At 39.1% G+C, this 22,384-nt stretch overlaps 1 protein-coding gene across 5 annotated transcripts in view; it reads right to left on the bottom strand.

Annotated features, from left to right (window-relative positions):
• The window catches only part of LOC111862876 (helicase domino), a 201,996-nt gene that overhangs the window by 166,796 nt on the left and 12,816 nt on the right, over nt 1–22,384 (bottom strand). For all 5 annotated transcript variants that reach the window (XM_023848643.2, XM_023848647.2, XM_023848644.2 and 2 more), the window contains exons 4-9: nt 20,550–20,800; nt 16,941–17,126; nt 13,498–13,638; nt 7,898–8,111; nt 4,436–4,785; nt 3,220–3,334 (exon numbers count right to left, since the gene is read on the bottom strand). In XM_023848643.2, coding sequence (XP_023704411.1) covers nt 3,220–3,334; nt 4,436–4,785; nt 7,898–8,111; nt 13,498–13,638; nt 16,941–17,126; nt 20,550–20,800 — 1,257 coding nt within the window. The remainder of the gene's footprint in view (nt 1–3,219; nt 3,335–4,435; nt 4,786–7,897; nt 8,112–13,497; nt 13,639–16,940; nt 17,127–20,549; nt 20,801–22,384) is intronic.

The raw sequence follows: 22,384 nt of genomic DNA, 5'->3' as shown, positions 1-22,384 counted from the left end.
TCAATGCAGTGGAAACATCCTGTGTTGCTTGCTAGAAAGAAGTTTAAAGTGCCACCATCCTCCAGGAAAGTGATGCTCACAGTCTTCTGGGATCACAAAGGCATACTGCTCAACACATTCCAGCCTCAAGGACAAACCGTAAATGCCGACTACTACTGTAACATCCTCAGGAAACTTCATAAGGCCATTCAACGGAAGCGACCAAGACTCCTCGCCAAAGGTGTGTTGCTCTTGCACAACAACGTGTGTCCCCATACTGCCAACAAGACAAACAAGACACTGTGAAATTTCAAATGGGAAGTCCTTGAGCATCCTCCATATAGCCCTGACCTTGCTCCAAGCAACTTCCATTTGTTCGGCCCTCTTAAACATCATCTTTCAGCTAAACATTTTCCCCAACAATGAAGCTGTAGAAAGGGAAGTCACCAGCTGGTTCCAACAGCAGCCGAAAGAATTTTATGCTGGTTTTCAGGGGCTTGTGAAACAAGAGGACAAGTGCCTCAATGTACAAGGAGATTATGTTGAGATATAAAAGCATTTTTCAAATCAGTACTCTTCATTTGTTTAAGTTCTATATCCATTTGTAACTTACTTATTGACTTACCCTCGTCCTTCCCTTCATTCCAAATGCTATCAACCGATTCATCAGCAAAATCTGTATGCACCTGTCAGGAAGCAGCAGACAGCTCGTTGTAAACTCGAGTTACTAAGAAAAGACTCTGTACAATGCACATGTGACTTGCAAGTTCCCTACTACACATCAATAATTTGCCATTATGCACATCAACTTAAAAAGAGGCCTGAGTGTAAGAGTACTGTATGCATTGAAAATACAATATACTTTCTCTCAAAAACTGTTGCTCTGAAAACTAGTAAGCACTAGAGTGCTTAGGCCTACCTACAGGAGGAAATAATTAAAGTTGCCATTCCAGCTGTTACTCCAGATATGCTGAGCTGCATATGGGAAGAATATAGATGAATACAGAGTTCGTAGATAATTCTCTAAGTCAATTATCTCATTATAGGCACTGATGATACACAAAAACCATGTTCAATATAAGAGAACTGCTTCTGTACATTAATTACTTCATTACATATAACTGTTTTAATACACAAGCACCAGGCAGTCTCTTTAAATGTCACAGGATAAGGCTCAGTATGATATTGCCATCATCCAGCCAATTCCATGCATTTATCTAGTAACTGTTCTTTACTTCTGCATAAATATGTTGAACTGTGTGCAAGGTTCTAGAATGTTTACACCTTAAAGTATGTAAACAAGCTGGCCCATGCAGACTTCTATGTTGCATCACTGCAAAAGATGTCACAATAATGTATGACAACTGATCGATGATGCATAAAAACAAGACACTATGAAAATAATGAGAGTAATCATCCTTACAAGATTTCTCTCCTTTCTATGACCTCCATAAGGCTTCACTCAATACTTACTACATCGGACAAGTGCAAATGTGTACAAAGATAAAGAGTGATTTAAGAGGATCAGAACATTTTACATAAAACCATACTTTTAGTTTAGTGTGTTGAATATTTCTGACATCCTATATCATAATTTTCTTTTTTATCAATCACGCAAAACAACAATTTCACATTTGGTCACCCAGGTAAGCTGAATTTCAATTTAGGTGTAAGAGTATGATAAACATAAAATCTAAAGCATAAAAAAGCATCAGTGTCACATTTTGAAAATTCATACCTCTTTCCCAACATACTATCATGTATTTAGTGAGTAGACAGAGGGGTTGGATTGGTAATTGGACTTGCTGAACAAGTATTTACAGAACTCTCATTAATTCATTCACTTTACTATTCACTACAGCAAAGTCTTCTAAAATTTGTCTTCACTAATGGTGGTCTGATGACAGATCCCAACAACGTCCTTTACTACTCATGTTGTTACTGGCTCGTGACTGTCTCACACCCAGCCTGTGGCTCCAACTCACATTCCCAACTGTGACTCACAACTTATATTGGCCACAACTACTCGTATACCCTCAGATTCTCAAATACAACTGTGAATCACAACTCTGTCTGCCTCAGGGCTGACCCAGCAGAAAACACTGTTTCCAGCAGTTCCTCTATTGTTGTATCACATGTTCTTCACTGCAGAAATGCGTTTATCAGCTGTTTCCTAGCAATGGCCATCCCTTCTGGCTCTACTGTTCTGGTTTCAGCCATCACTTCACAATTAATTCATGAATACATAATAGGTGTCCAATGTAATGAAAATAAGTTAGAAGTAACAAGCATATCTTTAAGTACCATCATCATAACAATAGTAAGCTCGGCAATGTCCAGAATTTCCTGTGCAATAAGTGGTTTAGTCTCATTTCTGGATTTAGGTAAACACACATTTGGAAATGTACCTTGTTACAAATTTCTATAACTTGTGAGTTAACAGGCACTACTGGCAATGCAGCACACTCGTATCTCAAGTCACCAGTGTGTGAATGGAAAAGGAGACAAAAAGAGACTTTGACCCCTATGCAGGAGAACAGCTACTCCTAGCATCACCTGGGGGGGGCTTCATAAAACGCAACCAGTGTGTCCCTACACATTCTCCATCCTATAATAATATGAAACACCTTCTAAGTACCATGATGTTTTGGTAATATTTTCTGCTGGAGCAATGTATGATGGGAAATAATGAAGGAAAACATTCAAACTACATCCTGTATATTCATCTTTTCTCCAAGAAATAATGTGGTCTGCATGGCTGCACCACTCACCATCCTGCAGTGCTGGCCCTCACTGTTCCATCACCTCCTATAAAACTCAGGCTACTTCTAGTCTAAAGCAGCAACACTCATGATGTGTGCACCTTCTCTTTATCTCGCAGGAAACGTAAGTAGAACTGAACAGCTATTATTCCTGTACAAACTCCTGCCTATTCACTAGTAATTCTATATGTTTTCACACCCACTACACTATCACACATTTCTTTGTCTCTCAGAAGCAAGTTAAGAGATAATTTGAGTGAATGCATTCTTGCTCTCTCCTGCAAATATTTATGTCTCACAATCTCAGTATATTTTATAAAGCTAAAATACTGTATTCAGAAGTTATTCCATACTACCAAGTACCTACCAAACAATACACATTTCAATTATAAAGCATTAAATGACAAGTATACCACATATACTATACTACTATACTATACTATATTCATTTACTCCACCAAAACAATGCAAATCTTACTCTCATCCTCAACTTCTTCTGCCTCAGACTCTTCTAGATCTTCTTCCACATCCTCTGCACTGCCCCCACATCCATATTTCGCAATAAGATCTTCAACACTTATTTCATTTTCAGCCTGTATTGAAAAGCAGAGAAAAAAGCTCATAATGTTACACTTGTTGCTATTTCTTTCATGATATATATCCCTCTTTCAATCTGAACAGAAATATACTTAAGAACCATGCATAAATGTTAACGTATTCTATGAGTGCAAGCTAAAAAAGTAATTCTATCCTTTTTCTTCAGAAACATATTCATGTAGTACTTTTCAACACACCTTCATACATTGTTTCCCTTGACAGGTACACACATCAAACTGTCTGAACATGACGCATGTATTTATAAAGGGAAGAAAATACTATAACCCCATACACAGAACAGTTATAAGTCTTTCATTCACACAATGTAACTGAGTGTTGGAAATGGGGATGTACACAAACAACATCTACAAACTAAAATATTTTTGTGTGTAAACCTGTTACTGTGTAACGACCTTGAAACAACAGAATCTTAATATGCAAGTAAAGCACAATAGATCACTGTAGGTCGTGGTGCAAGGGCCAAGAAGGCCCACCCCTTATACATTCATACTACGCAAGTACATGCAGCCATTACTGAATAACACTTTCACAAACAAATATGCTCCTGTGGAAACGAATGGAGTGCAATGTACAGTGTTTCCTACGTGGTCCGTGCCGAGATGTTATAAGGATAATTCAAGCAAGAGTTCAGAGAGCTGTGGGGGAATCTGTGAGAGAAGACTGTATCTTCAATGTGACAGTATACAACATATCTTCAGCTCATAAAATATTCTGAGCTTATGTTAGTCTGATATGGTGAGTCCGCAATTCGAAGATCCCAGATGCTGCTTGCATGTGACAGCACCTGTGTGGGTGCTACTGTCAGATTTTTACTTCAACTTCAAAAATGTCAAAGCATGAAATTACAAACTTGCCGCTGTCGGAGTAGCAATAAGAATGTCTAGGAACAGAATTGTTAGGTAATTCACTTGCAAAGATAAGGTCATTAAATCACAGAAGAACTATAACACAATAAATAAAGAAATACAAATATATCAGGCAGTATATATCAAGAATTTTATAATATTTGTAACCTAACAAATAGCAATTTTTGTTTAAATGTAAGCAAAACTGAACTATTTTGTATATGTTCTTACCTGAAGTTCCTCTAATTCCTTCTTGTGATCCACATCCCCTTCAGCAGCTTCCTGTTCCTGAATTGTCTCTTCATCATCAGTAGACTCCTTATCTGTTGCTACAGTGAATTCATCGTCATCGCCTCTACTTGATATGTCATCACCAACTTCACTTCTCTCACTAGAAAATGCTTTATCTCGATTCTCTAGATAATCATCTGGCAACTCCTTCAACAAATCTTCTAAGGGAAGTTTTGATTCCCTGTTTAGCATTTCAACTTCTTCAATGTGTCCTGACACACCCAAGTCTTCTTCTGCCTTAGCAATTGTTTCTTCATCATCTGTTGAACTCTGACTGGGTTGAAATTCATCTGCAAATTTCACACTATCCTGAGAAATATTAACTAATTTACATTCAAAATATGTACAAAGATTAGAATCGCCATGAAATAGTTAAGTTCACTATACATCTTAACCCCTCAAGTTGGTATCTTAAGGACATACTTGCAAGCATGTGACATATGTCATCAGCACTAAGTGGAGTAGGTCCTCACCAACTGCAAGCTCACAAAAATCATCAGTGCTGACATCTCTTAGCCAGGAATCAAACCAAATGAAGCATCATACCCCCAAAGAACACAGTTTTCAATACAGCAGTTCTGGTGCTTACAGCTACTTCTTCCTGGTATTACGAGAAACAGGGCTTTAACTTGCAATCTTAAAAAATGTGGCAGTATTTAGGATGAAAGCACTGGGCATTTAGAAGTCACTGCCATCTATGTAATTTTATTTCCAATCAAGCACTTTTCCTGCATTGCAGCACACTGAAGTACTAGAAATGGCAGTGAGTACCTCAAAGCATATGAAAATAAAACTGATGTGGAATTTTGAGTGGTTTGGAAACGGCATTCATTCATCAGTAATCTGTCAGACGACAGGTCCAGTCTCTCCCAAAACAGTTCCTCCACTTAATATGATATGAATATTTATAATTAAGATGGCAATGAAGCAGGAATAATTATGATGAAACTACTGTAATGACAAAAACTAAATGTGAAGGTAATGAAATTATGATGATGATTGGGAGGGGGAGGGGGTGGTTGTTTAATAACCATGAATTTTTTTTTAATTCGCTTAGTGGGGGATGGAGTCCAACTGGGTCCACTCGGCATGGCGGCCACTGATTGGCCTATTGTAGCCTGCCACAGGTGATTATGAAGATGGAGAATTTGGTGGAATGAAGATTGGCAGGGGAAACCGAAGCTCTCGGAGAAAACCCACCCCAGCACCACTTTGTCCATGACAAATCCCACTTGACCAGACCCGGGATCGAACCTGGGCCACCGTGGTGGAAAGCCAGCGACTAACCGCTTGAGCTATGGTGTGGACTAATAAACATATGTGAGGTTCTTGCGGTGATGACTGATTACTGTCTTCTAGAATGCAATGGTTTGCACTTAAAGTCATCAATTTTCAAAATGTTTGAAGAATTCATAGGTCATTGTTTGACTCAAGGCATCACTGCCTAAGCTCATGCAACATGCTGCAGGTTTCAGCAGCAGAATTCAACACAAATTCTTCGCTCCTTGACCAACTCCATGCTAAACACGACAAAGAAATACAATAAATCACAAAATTGGTCATAAAAACTAAATGGAACATATAATCTAATTAGAACAAAATGGCTTTCATAACTAATGGTTAGGTTAGTAGATCAACAAAACACCACCTAACGTGACCGACGCACTGCTGCTCCAAGCCATAATTTCAGGAACTCTTTGAACACACCTCGTACAGTGTTGGAAATTTTACGAAGGAACAAGGTACAAAATAGCTTTGTCATTTTAATTTAGGATACATATGAAAAGAATTTTACCAGAATAAGATCCGATGGAAAACTTGCAGAAAGGTACCAGTAAAGAGAGGCATATAAGGAGACTGACTGAGCCTGTTATTGTTTAACCCGATAATGAATGAAATTATAAAAGGCATTAAAGATGAAAAGGGATACAGGATGGAGAACATGGAAATAAATATCATACGCTATCTGCATCACAGTGTTAACTGCAGATAATGGGTTTAGTTTACAAAGATTGTTATATCACTTCTTGCTTAACTCTCAGAAATATGAACATTTCAAATAGTAAAGCAAAGACTTAACAGTATGTGAACAAGCAATGGTGCATTGCAATCAGAAGCAAAGCATCATGATATAAAGCTGTTAAGACTGTCAGCATGCCTGAATGACACAATATGGTGAAATAAGTATTAAAGAACACAACCTAAAGTAAGAATCTGTAAATCAGTTATATGACTGTCCTAATAATTGCAGCAGAGCCCAGAGAAGGCACTTCCAGGGTGAAACAAATACTAGATACTAAAGACCTTAAGGAAAACTGTCAGAAAGACAAGTGGATCATACAAGAAACTGGGTTATTAACCCGTTGCCGTGGTTCGTCGTGTATGTTTCGTCAGGGATTTAAATCGTCTGGGGGGGTTCGACGTGTATGTTTCGTCCAGCTGCACACGTATGTTATAACGCCCATAATAATTGATGGTTTTGCTGTAGATTGTTAGATTTTTCACTGGCCTGTNTACCATTCACTGCTGAAATACTAAACAACCTGCTTCCATGGCCGAGATACAGGGCGCCCATATTATAAGGTAAGGTTATAAAACCACCATTTAAGATCATTTTAGTGAAAGTTTCATGTTCCTATCTCATAGAATTTAAGAACAATGATGAATAAATAATTTTCGAGCAAAATTTAAATGGCCGGCTGAATATATTACCGCAGGAGCCGCGGCCGCGGAATTTAAATGACCACGTCAAAGGGTTAATGAACACTGTGGAATTCAGCCAAAAGGAGTGGGTGATTGTAGGGAAAAGTGGAACAACCACATTTCAAGAACTGGGTCACAACCGGTAACTTCCCAAAAGGTAGACGCCCAGGAAGACCTTGCAAACAATGAATGACTCTCCATTTCTTATTGCAAAAAAAAAAGGCAGCCAGCTTAATTAGAAGAAGATTTAATTACTCTGTCACTCTCTACAGTATATACTGTCAAATGCAGGATTACTGATGAATTATGAACCGGAAAGGAGTTTGAAGGAATCAGTCATGGCCTAATCAAAGTTTCAATTGGCCTCCTGAGGAAAGCCATGAAAAATCACAGTTGGGATAACTGGTGTCCAAGCTGAGATTCAAACTGAGCATCTCCCCAATACATGTCTACAGTATTCTGTAAGAACTGACAGTCCCATTCCCTACCCTCTACCAATAACAGGTAAAAAGTACAAATAACTTAAATATTTAAGAAATTCTTATAATAAATTCTTACACTTAAATGGGTAGAAGATGTTCCCAGGGATGTTACATTGTGGAGGGTAAAAGTCCTCACTACAGTAGTCAGAAACTTTGGAATTAAATGTAGTGACATTAAACAATACTTAATGCAGTATAGAATGCATCATTAACATACCATCAGAGAGAACCTGTCTTACTGGAGATGAAATTCGTGATGAATTCACAGATGCAGGAACACTTGGATTGACACTGTCCACACCAGATTTATTCATGCTTTCAGCTAGCCAAGTTGAGTATTTTTCTGTTTGGTCCACAATAAAACTGAGATGTTGGTCCAATGCCTTTTTTCTTTTTTCTTCCAATCTTGTCTGTTGTTTATACTCCACCAGCTGCATAAAACACATTTTTATTCATTAAATTTCATAAAAACATTTGATTTTGGACTACTGAGTTTTCTAACTTTCTCCATCATCTGGTATTCTAAGGACCCCACCATTTTGGAAACCGTATCTGTTTCTATCATCAGGTGAAAGGTTGCTTGCAGGAACCTATTCTTTTCATTTCCAGTCATATGTAGATGTCACCTCATTACATTTCACTCCCAAAAGATCCATGAAAAGATGGACTCAACACTAATTTCCACAAGTCTTCATCTGATATGATGGCACACCTCATCTCTCGGGTTTCATGCGAACTTAGTGAATTTGTGTATGGAAATTGTATTCACCACGTAAATTATCCTATTATATATGAGGTATATTCAGAAAGTAAGGATACAAGTCCAGTAAAAATGCAAGGGAATTTTTCTTCAGAAATGGCAATGCTGCTGTGTGGGATAGGAACTGTATGACAGGGCAGAGTTCACCGGCCACAGTCATGGCAACGTTGTGCTCACAGTGTTTAAAATGACGGTGTCAATTCAAAATCCCGTCAAATGTGACGTGTAGGCAGCAATTTGATTTCTTCACGCGAAAGGAACTTGTTTCTGTATATAGCGAAGATGTTATGAACAGGCAAAATGTGCCAAAATTGTGTCACGAATTTGATGTGGGAAGAAGTGATGTTCATGATGAAATAAGGAGTGGAAGGCCAGTGTTGCCACTGATGAAATCATCCAAAATATTGACGAAAACATTTGCGCTTACAGACGTTTAACCATCAATGAACTTCATGAACAATGTCCAGAAGTGTCAAGAACTGTTCTCAATGAAACTGTTACAAAAAGATTAGGCTAGCAGAAACTGTGCATACGTTGGGTGCTGAAAATGTTGACAATCACTAGAAAAATTGTGTGGCTGCAGTGCAGGTGTTCCCTTGCACGTTACTAGGATTAAGGTGATGACTTTCTGGACTGTATTATGATGGGAGATGAAACTTGGATACCTCATCGCGCACCTGAGAATAAGCGACAATCAATGCAATGGCATCACACATACTCACCAACAGTGAAAACATTCAAAACCTCACCATCAAACTGAAAAATCATGGCAACCATCTTCTGGGGCAGGAAGGGGCCATTTCTCAGTAATTTTTTACCTTGAGAAGACACCATTAATGCTGCTGCCTACTGTGAGATGCTGAAGAAACTGCGTTTGGCTATTCAGAACAAGCTGAGACGAATGTTGATGTGAGGAGTCTGCTTACTGCACAATAACATCCATCCGCAAACTGCCTGCACCACACAGGAGTTGTTGCAGTCCTTCAAGTGGGAAGTATTGGCCCATCCACTACACAGCCCAGACTTTGCACCAAGCGACTATCACTTGTTTTCTAAATTGAAGGAAAGTCTGGCCGAAAAGACTCTTTCAGATGATGATGATGAGGTTCAAGATGCAGTGATGACATGGCTAAGAAAGCAGGCAGAAGATTTCTCAGACATTGAAATAAAAAAAAACTAATTCCCAGGCTCACTAAGTGCATTGCACTCCCTGTTGAAAAGTAAATAAAGGTGTATTGTAAAAGTGCTACAAATGAATAAAAAAGAGTTTTACAAACATTTTCTGTATTTTGTATCTTTACTTTCCAAATAACCTTCGTATATAGATACAGTTCTCAAACAAGAATTCACAAGTTTGTAACCATGCAGCAGTAATGTTTGTTGTTACTGCCATCTAATGACAAGAGTCCACGCTTGTGAATTAGAGTTATCTACAAAACAATGGCTAAAAAACTGATGGATAAGGGTATCATCATAGAAGTTCATGAAATTCAGAGCAAGACTGTGATGATTACTTGGATGATTTAGGTAACTTTCATGGTATCAACCACAGCAAAGACAATAACTCTTTTTCAAAAACACTAAATGTCAGTATGGAAGTGAAAAGAGTAGTCTGACCATCCTACACACTATCAGATGATTCTGAAGGTGATACTCATGTGACTTTGTAAGATGACAACATTTCAAGCACCTCTGATGGCAATTCCAAAAACTCATGATAATTCTGGCAGAGGCCATCACGGCACTACAAGACATGTAAGTGATGACTGAAACAGTAATAGTGCTGATGATTCTTATTGTCAAAGATATATAAATTAACGATGGTACATATAAAATGTAATTACTAGGTCCCGGATCTTTATGCGCTAAAAACACTTAAAATATGCGTGGAAAAATATGCTAAAAAATAAAACAATATGCACTTAAGAAGCAGGTCACTTTATTCAGACTCGCCTATTTACATGTATCATTCACTGCAGAAAGTAGCATCACAATGGGCAACTACAAGTCTTTCAGTGTTTTCTGGAGACAAACTGCATCTGTTGTCTGTCAAAATGAGTTTATAGGCTGAGAATGATCTTTATACATCAACTGACATGATTGGACAGTATATATACACTGTCGCCAAAAGTTCGGAACATTCATCTGCCAAACATACCCCAATTCCACTCAAGTACTGACTAACTGACTGAATCTTTTTTAGTCCTGGGTTCGAATTCAACACCTTTTCTAACTTGCATTTAATCTTCTCTCTAATTTCGCCTGGTGCGGAATTCACTGAACAAGTTCAAGTGAGAGATGAAGGAGTGCACCACAAGATTCTAAGCTCTCAATGGCTTTTGAAACTGTAGAAAAATGTGCATGGATAAAATTCACATTTTGATAAACAGTATCATTTCCAAACACCACTTTACTTCATGGACACATGCATACTCATCTTCAAGTTTTGTAACCACTTCTTTTACTTGATTGAAATTCTCCTGATAAAATGAAACTGCTGATATCCATGTCCCCCACCTAGTTCGAACAGGTTCAGGTGGCAGAGGAACCCGAGGGAGGCAATCTTTGTAGAAATGGACACGAGCCAGTGCTTTCGGAAAGTTTTTTCTACTTGCAATTAAATTGTTAACAGCTGGAAACTGCGCATTTTTTTCTGCAACACGGTGTAATTCGTGTGCTAAACAGGTTACATGTATAAGATTTGGATAAAATACTTGTAAGGCCTATGATGCTTTCAACATCTAGGAAGCTCCATCTGTGAGTAATACAAGCACCTTACAACAATTATTCCCAATTTCAGATGGCCATAGTAGTCTCAGAGAATCATTTACAAATCTTACTACTGTGCTATGGTTTGTCTTCTCTAGTACTCTGCAAGCAAGAAGATGAGGTGTGCCAGGTTTGTCTGGATGTAGCTTACCAACTACGAAATTTGCTCCATATCGCCCATATAAATTGGTTGTCTCATCCACCGATATCCAGACACAGTTCCCTCCGATGTCAGAACGGACTGACAACAGAGAAGATTCATATAGCAAAGGTAGATAATTTTTTTCTAAGAGTTGATTCATCTGGGATTCTTTGAATTACACAATATTTCTCCAGAAATGATTGCAGAACTGGACTGCTGCTGCATACTACAGCCTTATAAAGATCAACTGAAAATGTATTAACAGAGGTCTTGCGTTTGATCTGTGTAAGAAGTAGTTGTTATGGTGTGCTGTTCTTCTTCCTCTTCTTTGCCGTAAGATGTGCAGTCATTCTTGAGTGTTGTTCAAGTTGAAATTTCTTTTCACATTTTACTTCCTTTGCGCAAACCTGACAGTACACAACGACACTGTCCGTTGAATACTCACTATTACCAGACACCCACCAATTTTTTTAAATATCTACTGCTGCACTTTTCTTTAGGCATTTTCAGTACACAAACGCTTTTTTGATGCAGACTATTAAGAAAAAATTAACTTCTCTTAAGACCAACCCTCTGATGCTATTGTCTGCTGTGGTGGTCAAAGGAATGCAGGAAAGTCCCACCTCCTCCCTTTCAAAATAGCCAAGCTACCTGCAGAGCTGAGAATTGCAACTGGCAAGGGATGTCCAAAACACAGGAAAAATCGATTTTGTTAGAGAATACTGAAATTATCTTTAATTTCAAACATATATGCAGAAAAATGGTCTTACATTTAGAATATGCAATAATGACCAAAACCCCTCAAAATATGCATTTGAATATGTGCATATGCATTTTCAAAAAATCCGGGCCCTAGTAATTACACATGAAAGTTGTGTCACCTCACTTTAAATTCTTATTGCCATATTTCATACGGTTCCTACTTAAAAAAATCACCACTGAAACAACTGTGTGCACAAAAACAAAATTTGGCAGAAAGACACTGTTCAAATACTCATTTACACATGACTGGGCTGATATCATCAAGGTGACACAGATATTCTTTGGAGTATCATCACGGGACTAATCCATTTGCCAGACATGAAAGAAAACGGGTCACTCTTGATTTTAGTGCAATACAACAGAATCTGGCTGGCTCTTAAAGATATTGAAGAAAATTTGGAAAACACGTACCATCTAAAAACTTGAATAAGGACTGATACGGGAAGCTACCTGAGGCATGCTACCTGTGCAAAAATTGGACCAGAGAAGCCAAAGCAGTGACACATGAAAGCTCTTGTATTCACACCCCACTGAGCCAGCTGCAGACACCACATACAACTATATGGCAGGTTCATAAAAGATGTCTGCAAATGAAGTAATGTAAGTGCAGCTCCCAAAATCTATCACCGACAATGTCAACAATGTCTGATTCCCCCCCCACTTTCTAAACGCTTTTCAGTTGGTATCGAGTGCTGAAGTGACCTTTCATAAATCTGAAATATCAATAAGCACAGCCCTCATATTTGGGCTGTGAAGGAACCAAACCTGTAAACCTGGAATAAGACTCCTTTGAAAGATAATTTATTATGGCAGTGCCCTAGCATGTCTATGAATTGTTCTTTTTTTCTCTCTCTCTAAAATTATTACTGGGACTTGGAGAAGTGATTATGGAAACATCTGCTACAGAACACTTGGCAAGGGTTAACAGTTCAAAACAATGCAACTCCTTTCCACTACCACATGGAAATGTATCAGTTTCTTCACAACCAGCTGGCAGAACAATGGCCAACAGGACCACTCCCTTGGGCTGAGAGTCCTCCGCCTGTATCTCTTCCAGCTTCTTCTTATGGGGTACATCAGGGAACATGTACCGATTCCACCAATTCCAGAAAAATGGGCATCATTGAATGGGAAGAATTTCAATACAAGTTGCATGTACACATGGAACATCCATAATAACTTCATATTTGTATGTGTTACATGAAGTGTCATTGGTTAGAATTCTTGAATCATCATCAGTGATATACATACCTGTAATCACATATATTTAGACACTCTGCTTTTAATTTTCAAACCCTTATGTTGACATATAAGTATTTCTAACAACAATGTTTAGAACTATAACCAAAGCTCACCAAATACTAAAGGATTTAATTAAAATTACCTTCTCAACATTGGACCAAAACGTCTTGATTTCCTTTGAAATAAAACTGGCTATCTTCTTCAACCTTAATTCTTGAACCTTTTCAGCTTTCTGGGCCTGAATTGCTTTTTCTTGAAAATACTTCTGAACATTTCTTGCACACTAAAACAACAAGCACATACAATGTCACTGACTGACATGGAACACAAACCTAATATGAAAGTGTCATGGTTCTAGGATTTCTCACCTGCTCAGTATCACAAACATGGATAAACACATACTGAAAATCAAAATTCCATACTTCTAAACCAGACATTACCAAAGTGTGCCCCACTCCCAGGCATGAGTGGTTTTATGGGAGGCACAGGTTCTTTGTACGAAAACTGATTTTACACCAAATATGTACTCCTTTTTAAAATCCTCTGGTTGACATACAAGGTGTATTGGAAAGCTCTCGGACTAGGTGAATCCCATCACTGTTTCCTTGCTTCAAAAGCACTCTCAATGTCACTTTTCCTTAATGTTGTCAAGTACCGCTCGTGACTCCCTCTGGATGTCAGACACCGTTTCAAAACGTTGTCCCTTCAATTTAATTTTCAATTTGGGAAACAGAGCAAAATTACAGGGGTCTAAGTCCAGTGGGTAGGGAGGATGGGGACCAATAACCACGTTTTTCTACTCAGTAGGCCACATGCTGAAGCTACAGAGACTACAAAGTTACATGCTGCTTTATCATCTTCATTAAAAGGGTGAATTTGGATATTTGGAGATATGAGTACAAACAACCTGGGCTCTCTTTGTAAGTCTCACAGCAAGTATACAAAATCAGCGCACACTGCGAGTGATGGACATACCTGCATGAGTTGCTTGGGAAATGAGAAGATTGAAACAGAACATCACATACAGTTCTATGCCACAACAATGTACAATGCTCAGCATCTTGTACTTATATAAGATGAAAGGAGAAATACCATTATCTGTGTAAACTGTGAGTGCATGCACGTCTCCTCAAATTAACGCCCCTAAAAATTGTGATGTCTGGGGGGGGGGTTATTTAACACTGACTGAATTCAACAAACAACCCACTATAAGATTCACCATAAAAAAGGCATTACACAACTCCATTAACTTTCTCAGCCTTTCAATACACATCAGGGAAAGGTTAAAATTTTCAGTATACAAAAAACGCACTTGAACTAGTATCACACTATCCATAGATTCCTGCCCTCCGCATGATCATGAAATACAAAGTATCAACTACTTAGTTAAGTATATCAAACACATAATCAACATCTGAAGAAGCCATAGTAAAAAAACCCAACATCTAAGAAAGCCAAAGAAAAATAACTAAATAGTATGACCAAAGGGACCAACACGTTGTGATCACTATGGACTATTTTAACGCACGAAGTAGCACACCTGGTTGAGGCTCTATGCTACAAGCCAGAAGGTCATGGGTTTCATTCCTAATGAGGTCACTGGATTTTCAATTGACCTAATAATCCCAGCACACTATGGGCTTGGGTTCAACTCAGCCTCCAAAATAAATGTGTACCAGGAATCTTCCCTGGGGTAAAGGGCGACCCACACATAAAGCTGGCCTCACTGCCATCTGTCAGCCAACTGTCTAGAAAATGTGGGAACCTTGATATCTCACAACCCTCCAGAGCCTGTTACAGGGGCAGGGTTATCTTCTACCTTTAAGGACTATTTTACCAAGCAGTTGGAGACCTATGCCATCCCCAACCGAGAAGTGTTGCCGATGGAGGAAGCACCAGTTACCCACATCCTCTGCCACTTCAGAGTACAGTGAGAGCTACACAGTGACAAGGGCTGTAACCCTGAGTTCTGCCTAATGCAAGAAGTTCTGGAATGCCTGTGAGTGAGCAAGACACATCACACCCCTGCACCTGCAGTCAGATGACATGGTGGAGCACTGTATCAAAAAACAGTTGAGGGTTACCTGAGAAAATCTGTCAAGAAGCATAAGAGGGACTGGGACGCAATTTTGCTCGTCTTCCTCTTTGCCTATAGGGCATCTACTCACGACACTACGGGCTTCACCTCAGCTAGCCCATGTTCAGGAGAACTACTCCTGCCCTGTGACCTATTCAGGGCACCACCTACAGGAAGTGACCCACTATCAACCACATGGCAGATGTTTTGAAATAGGTACACATCCTCAATTACACCTGCCAACATCTGAAGCTGACCAGTGATCAAATGAAAACCTGCTACAACTGTCTAGCAAACTGACCAGGCTACCAATAGGGTGACCAAGTGTGGTTATATGGCCCAACCTGCACTAAAGGAAAGTCACCCAAGCACCCAAGTCTTCACAGGATGGACCCTACAGGGTAGTCACCCGAATCAATGTTGTGGCATACAGGGTTCAGCTCCATCCCAAAACAAGGATTATGGTAGCACACATGGACTGGCTAGCGCCCAATAATGGAACTGTACAGGATGAGCAGGCTTAAGCGGGGAGCAGTTAGGGAACCACAGCATGATGTTAAAGTGCCATTCACCAGACCCATCACAGATGTCACAGACACATGACCTCCTAAAAGAGGAAACTAAAATATGTCTAAAAGCTACCTGAGACAAAGCAGCCTCAAGGCAAAAGCAATGTGACATGACAAAAAATGTCCATTATTATGTAAGAGCATTTCATTTGAAGTGTAGGATTAATAAAGGATTAATCCAAAGGGGAAGCACAACAGATCATTGAAGGTTGCAGTGCGAGGACCGGTTTCTATGGCTCACCCTTCATACTCATAGGTAACAGTAACTTAAAAAAGTTGCTAGGCTCAGAAAACGTGTATCGCACCAATGGCGACAACATACCCAATTTTCCCACTCAATCTACACTGGACGGAGTTTTAGTTTTTTGACTTCTTCTGTGATAACAGGAGTCCAGATGGGTTGACTGACTGGATGGTCTCGTAGTGACAAGCTATGTGGTGTGCAATACACCCTTAACCCCAGTGGTCAAGGAGTCACAAGTGTTGACCTTGTATCTGTAACCGAAAGTTGGTCAGAAACTACCCTAATAGATGAGTGATCTGGATGTGCTGTGAGTGTGGATGCATAACTGCAGATGAGGTCCCTCAGCAGGAGAAGAAGTGGCTCTTCTGATTCCACACAAATGCTTGCAATGCAACTGGTATGGAAGTGCCAGGTGCAATATGTATCTGTGTTATGAATAGGATATAAGATAAGTAATGCAAACTCAGAAGAAAACCCATTAACAAAACTGTCGCAGTCAATTTTGGAGTGCTTGGGCGTGGTTCATCTTAAGCAGCACCATTTTATCTTCACTCCATGAAGATCCAGACAGGACCCACTGAATATTTAGCATCTGTTCACATTTACACAACAGTTGCTGCAGATGGGGCACATAAGGAAACTTGCTGCCAAAAAATGTAACATCATACATTAAGAAAAATATATCTGGAACCAACCTTCTTTGCTGCAGCTTTCTTCCATTTTCTTTCCTGGGCAAAGTCAGCTGCAAGCCATATCATTTCTTCAATGAGGTAGTCCCAATGTGCCTTCACTCTTGGAGGTTCCTGAACTTTTGGAAGCCTCTTCTCAGACCATAAACCTTCCCTCTGAAGTTCAGTTATCCTCTGCATTACATATGCTTCCTGCAATAATTTACAAAGACACCACATGAATATTATAGACCAGTCTCAAATCAATACATGTATTAAAGCAATTTTGCTGATACAATATCTAACACATAACACTGTGAGCTGTTATTTCACTAATCTGAATGTCTCAAGTGCTGTAGTTCACATTCCTGCTCAGTATCCAGTAAGGTCCAGGCCAACATCTAAGCCTGAATATCCGCTATCCTGACCAAAGTTTTGCAATGCCGGGACAGTATCTCAATTTAGATCAAGACTGTTCTTCCACACCCTTTTGAATTCATTACTAACTGATCGTTCTCGGCCACGCCATAGCTCAAGCAGTTAGTCGCTGCCTTCCCACCCGGGCGGCCCGGGTTCAATCCCGGGTCTGCTCAGGTGCAATTTGTGGTGGACAAAGTGGCACTGGGGCAGGTTTTCTCTGAGTACTTCAGTTTCCCCTGCCAATCTTCATTCCACCAACTGTTCCACGATCACCCTCGCCTATAATCTGGGGCTGGTACAATAGGCCAGAAGTGGCCGCAGTACAAGAGAGTTAGTCCTACCCCACTAGCAATAAAAAAAATTGATCATTCTACCATCTAACACCATAATATGTAAGCTACTGATGGCGTTAACCAGTCAAGTGTTTCCCTTTTCTCTCACGCACATTAAATTCCCCACACATTTAAATCTGTCACTGCAGCATTTAGTTTCATAACTTTTGCTACTTTTTAAAATGCAATTTCAATCATGTCATTATAAAATTATGGAATAAAAAGCCCCTGAAAGACCAATTATCAAACTTCACATATCTGTATTTTCATTTCCACAGATATTACATTAAAGTTTATATACTCGTATATATATTTTTAGTAAAATTTGGTATTTTTTGCATTATCCTCCATAAATCTGCCACTCTCACCACTGACTTTCATTTCCATTCAAAATACGTGATCTCGTATGTATGCCCGAGTCATACACATTCAATAAAATGTCATCTTTACCAGTCGCTGGTGTTTAGAAACGAAACATGATCATAGCAGTTGGCTGACAAGTCTTTCTAGTGAAAACACACACTCCCAGCTTGACTTATTGTGACACCATGGATGCCTCATTGAAAAATAAAGTGTCTTGTTGCCATGTTGGCTGAAATTGTACTTCTTGGCAAGCTGAAGACTGGTATGGATGAACTATTCTTCCAAACATCAGCTGCAAAATCCCAATCTTTAACAGACTTTGAAATAATCACTAAAACGACTATATCACCAGAAACATTGCTGCAACTCAAGTGGCAGATACTATGAGCAGTGTAAATAATAAAATTTCATTCATAAACAGATTTGGCTTCACATAATTCAATGATTTTAAACAAAATCTGGCACACTTTGAAGGAATGTATACCTTCCATGACAAATGTCCCTCCATCATCATCAAAGATTCACCTACTGATACAGCAAACTCTAGGGTACATAGACTCTTAAATCTGGCACTTAGATGATCCAGTATGGGTTACAGTGTATAGAGTCTTTTGGAACTGCAAGTGGCCTCATTGTAACTTTCATTGTCAACAAAATGAAGAAACTTTAGTAGAAGGTGAAACCTCATCTCACTGAAAAGCACCAAAAATACGGGCATTTCAACAATTTTTCCCAGGAAAAAATAGCTCTTGTTATCCAGTTTCTGGTGAAGTCCTTCTAACAGAAAGAATTCCAGCAACTTCATTATTTCAATTCTCTTCAGCTCCTTCCAGTGATGGGTCCTAGATTTTAGTTTTAGATTAGTTGTTTTTTCCTAAAAATTTTTGGACATACTGATTTCTCTTGCTATTACTTCCACAATAATGTTAATTTCCCATATATCAGGTTACATGCTACTGTTGTCACTGACGTTTTCTGCTTCATCAGAGCTGACATTCTGTTCAACACCTGACAAAATTTTCACATTTATTTCACTATCACTACAATAGTCACTCTCTGAAATATCACTGTATTTATTCTCTTGTAACAATTCATAAAAATCTCTTCATCACTTACATCCATCTTCTCATTAGGACCTGCTATAATGTTTAGTCGAAAGAACTCAAACCGAGAACAGCTATCAAGCAATCTACCACTTCCTGTCACATCTTGGAAGCACAATGTACATGTTTGCATTGCTGACTGGCATTATATCGCCAACAAAACAGTTAGAAATATGCATAACATCTAAAGACGTCATAGTCACTACGATACACAGTACCACATGATGTCTACAGATGTTATAACAACCTGAGTGGTTAAACAGACCACAAATAAAACAGATGCACTTTACTAGGGGTTTTAATCTGAACAGTGACACTGATTTTTGCTGCGACCATCAATCTGAGTAACAACTAACAGTTTTCCTTCTTCATGACAATATATAATATGAATAAAAAGTGTCTTTTGAAACAAGAACCCTCTGAATATTTACAAATACAGTACTTAAAAATTTTCATACTTCGCTCTTTTTAATCACTACATGTATAATGAACAAATCAAGCTTAAATGTAGACAACCCTCTCAAATTTTCAAACCCTGCAAAACTTCTACTATTCTAAAATGAACTACAGTACATAGGAAGGAACAGTATTTTTTTTCTTTGAATAGGAGACTCAAAGGACCAATCTTTATAAATTCAGTATCAGAACACATGACAGTAGGAATCAGCAATATCTTCACTAGCAAAAGGAATATGTTCTTTAACCTGAAATGAATGGTTTCTGACCCTTTAATTTATGAAAAAATATTAATACAGTCCAATTCATCAATTTGCCCCCATCAGCTAAAACTAACAGTTTATTCAATCATACATAGTAAGACAGATGAGAAATTCTGATACCCCAGATTAATTATCTCGTAACTGCAATAAGAAACATTCCAACAAAGCTCCACATTCATTTTCAGACAAATGCCTCATGTTAACAGATCAGTTCACAACACAAGAACTTTTCTACATTTCAAATGTCATCACCAAATGAATGTGGGCATATTTTTCAACTAAATTTCAAAATTAATACAGAGATATGATCATATATTACCGTATTTACGCATGTATAGGCCGGGTGCGTGTATAGGCCGCAGCACAATTTTCAGACAGAAGCTATAGAAAAAATAATTTTCTTGGAATATTATTTCAGGAGTATTACACCCTGTATTACTAATTATGAATATATATTTTTTTAAATGAAGTGTGATTTTGAATATTTCGAATATAAGCCACACCCCAGTTTTCCTCTTGAATTTTTGGCAAAAAATGTGCGGCCTATACATGCGTAAATACGGTATATTATAAGATTACAGAAGTTCTAATGGTTAAAAAGTATTTATAATATGATGCAGACTACCCTAGTTGTTTATAACAATGGTTCAAGAAGGTACTCCATTTTGTAGTTATTCTCCATTCATTATCAAAACTTACTTGTTTTGCTTTCTCCGCAATTTGTTCTTGGCTTCCGATTGAAGTATCATACACAGCCGAAATGGAATGTTGTCTCGTATGTTGCCGGGACATGGGAGCCACTAGTGGTAATTTATTCAGCTTAGATGGACTCAGAACTGGAACTGAGCCCTTTTCATTTACAATACTCAATCCTGGTGTACTTCCCATTCCTGATGTAACACTGTTGAGGTTGGTAGGAGTTCCAGGTTCAAGAATTAATGGAGTACCACCTGGCCAACAAATAATTTATGTGGTTAGTATATCAGAAAGTACACAACATAAGAAACAAACACAGAATTTAGAATGATCAAGTCAAGGAGGATGAGGTGGGTAGGACATCTAGCACAAATGGGGGAGAAAATGAATGCATATAGGATATTGGTTGGAAAGCCAGATGGAAGGAGACCACTGGAAAGACCGAGGGGACAATATTAACACATTGCGGACCGGTGGTTTAAACATTTAAATCACCCTGGGGACCGGCGTTTTTAAACCTACTACCCTAACTTGTGCACTGTTCATTTTAAAAATTAATATAAAATCTCCTAATAAATTTTATGAACTGAAATTTTTGGAGAACACTTACCAGAGCTCCTAGAAGTGCTTGCGCATGTGATATCTCTGGAAACATTCCACTTTGTGAAGAGGCATTAGGCAGAAGTTGCACATGTGGACAGTTCTACTCTTCTTCTTGTGCTCTGCGCACACATGGCACTGCCTAGAAGGGTGTTTCTTCTTGCAATATTCACTCTTCACAATTTTCACGAGAATATGTTTCCACATATCACCCGAGAGTCGGCCAGGGGGGTCTACTTGAGGCCTCTGGCGGGTGCGATCAGATGGCCCCGGCTGCACTACGTCTGTGTCTGACGCAGGTACTGCCGCCACCGTGACGTCAGTAGCCCAAGTTTTTGCCAGTTTTAACAGAAATGCTTTGTATTTCAAAGTAGAATTTCTGTTCACCTTTTTGAAAACTGTAGATGAATTGAAAATTGCACAGTTTATAAGCCACAGTGCAACTTTCTTCGTCCATTTTACTGTTTTCCTAGGAAGGGAATAATAGGCCAAGAACTGGTCGGCCCTATCAACTCCTTNCAAAGTGGGGGTTTTGTCCACTTTATCCCATGTAGCTGTCCTGACACTCGCACTTTCAACGGAGCTCTCACTTTCACTTGACACATTTTGGGCAGCCCTGTGGCCCCCATCACTGTCACTGTCACTGATAATGGCCTCGCTATCAGAAGACAAAGCAGTTGGCAAATCTGATAGCTCATCGGAGAACATATCTAATATTTCTTGTCCTCCGAGAGATCGCAACTGCTTTCGTCTCTGAGCCATGTTGAACTGGTAGCTGCGTGGTTCATACGTGCAAGCTTGGATTAGAACAAAGCCAATTTTGTTTAGGTTGTGACAGGAAATGACTCTGGTCGAGTTACTTGATAAGGCAGCAATCATTCCCGAGGTTATCTACGCAGTAGTTACAATTCAACGAAGCCACACAGCAATATATAGCGTTTTGCAACATAACGTGACCGTAGAGGGCCATATGGCCCGCCCGGTCCGCAACGCTTGGAAACATAGAGGGCCATATGGCCCGTCCGGTCCGCAATGTGTTAAAATGAATCTCAGAGAGATAAGATGGGATGGTATGGATTGGATTGATGTGGCTCAGGACAGGGACCAGTGGAGGGCTCTTGTGAACACAGTATGAACCTTCTGGTTCCATAAAATGTTGGGAAATTCTTGAGTAGCTGCAGAATTGGTGGTTCCTCAAGAAGGGCTCAGCTCCATGAGTAAGCAAGTAAGTCTACGCA

This window comes from Cryptotermes secundus, unplaced genomic scaffold, assembly GCF_002891405.2.
Source record: "Cryptotermes secundus unplaced genomic scaffold, Csec_1.0 scaffold528, whole genome shotgun sequence".
Taxonomy (NCBI): Eukaryota; Metazoa; Arthropoda; class Insecta; order Blattodea; family Kalotermitidae; genus Cryptotermes; species Cryptotermes secundus.
Note: the sequence above shows the minus strand (reverse complement) of the source record. Positions and strands in the feature narration are given on the sequence as shown.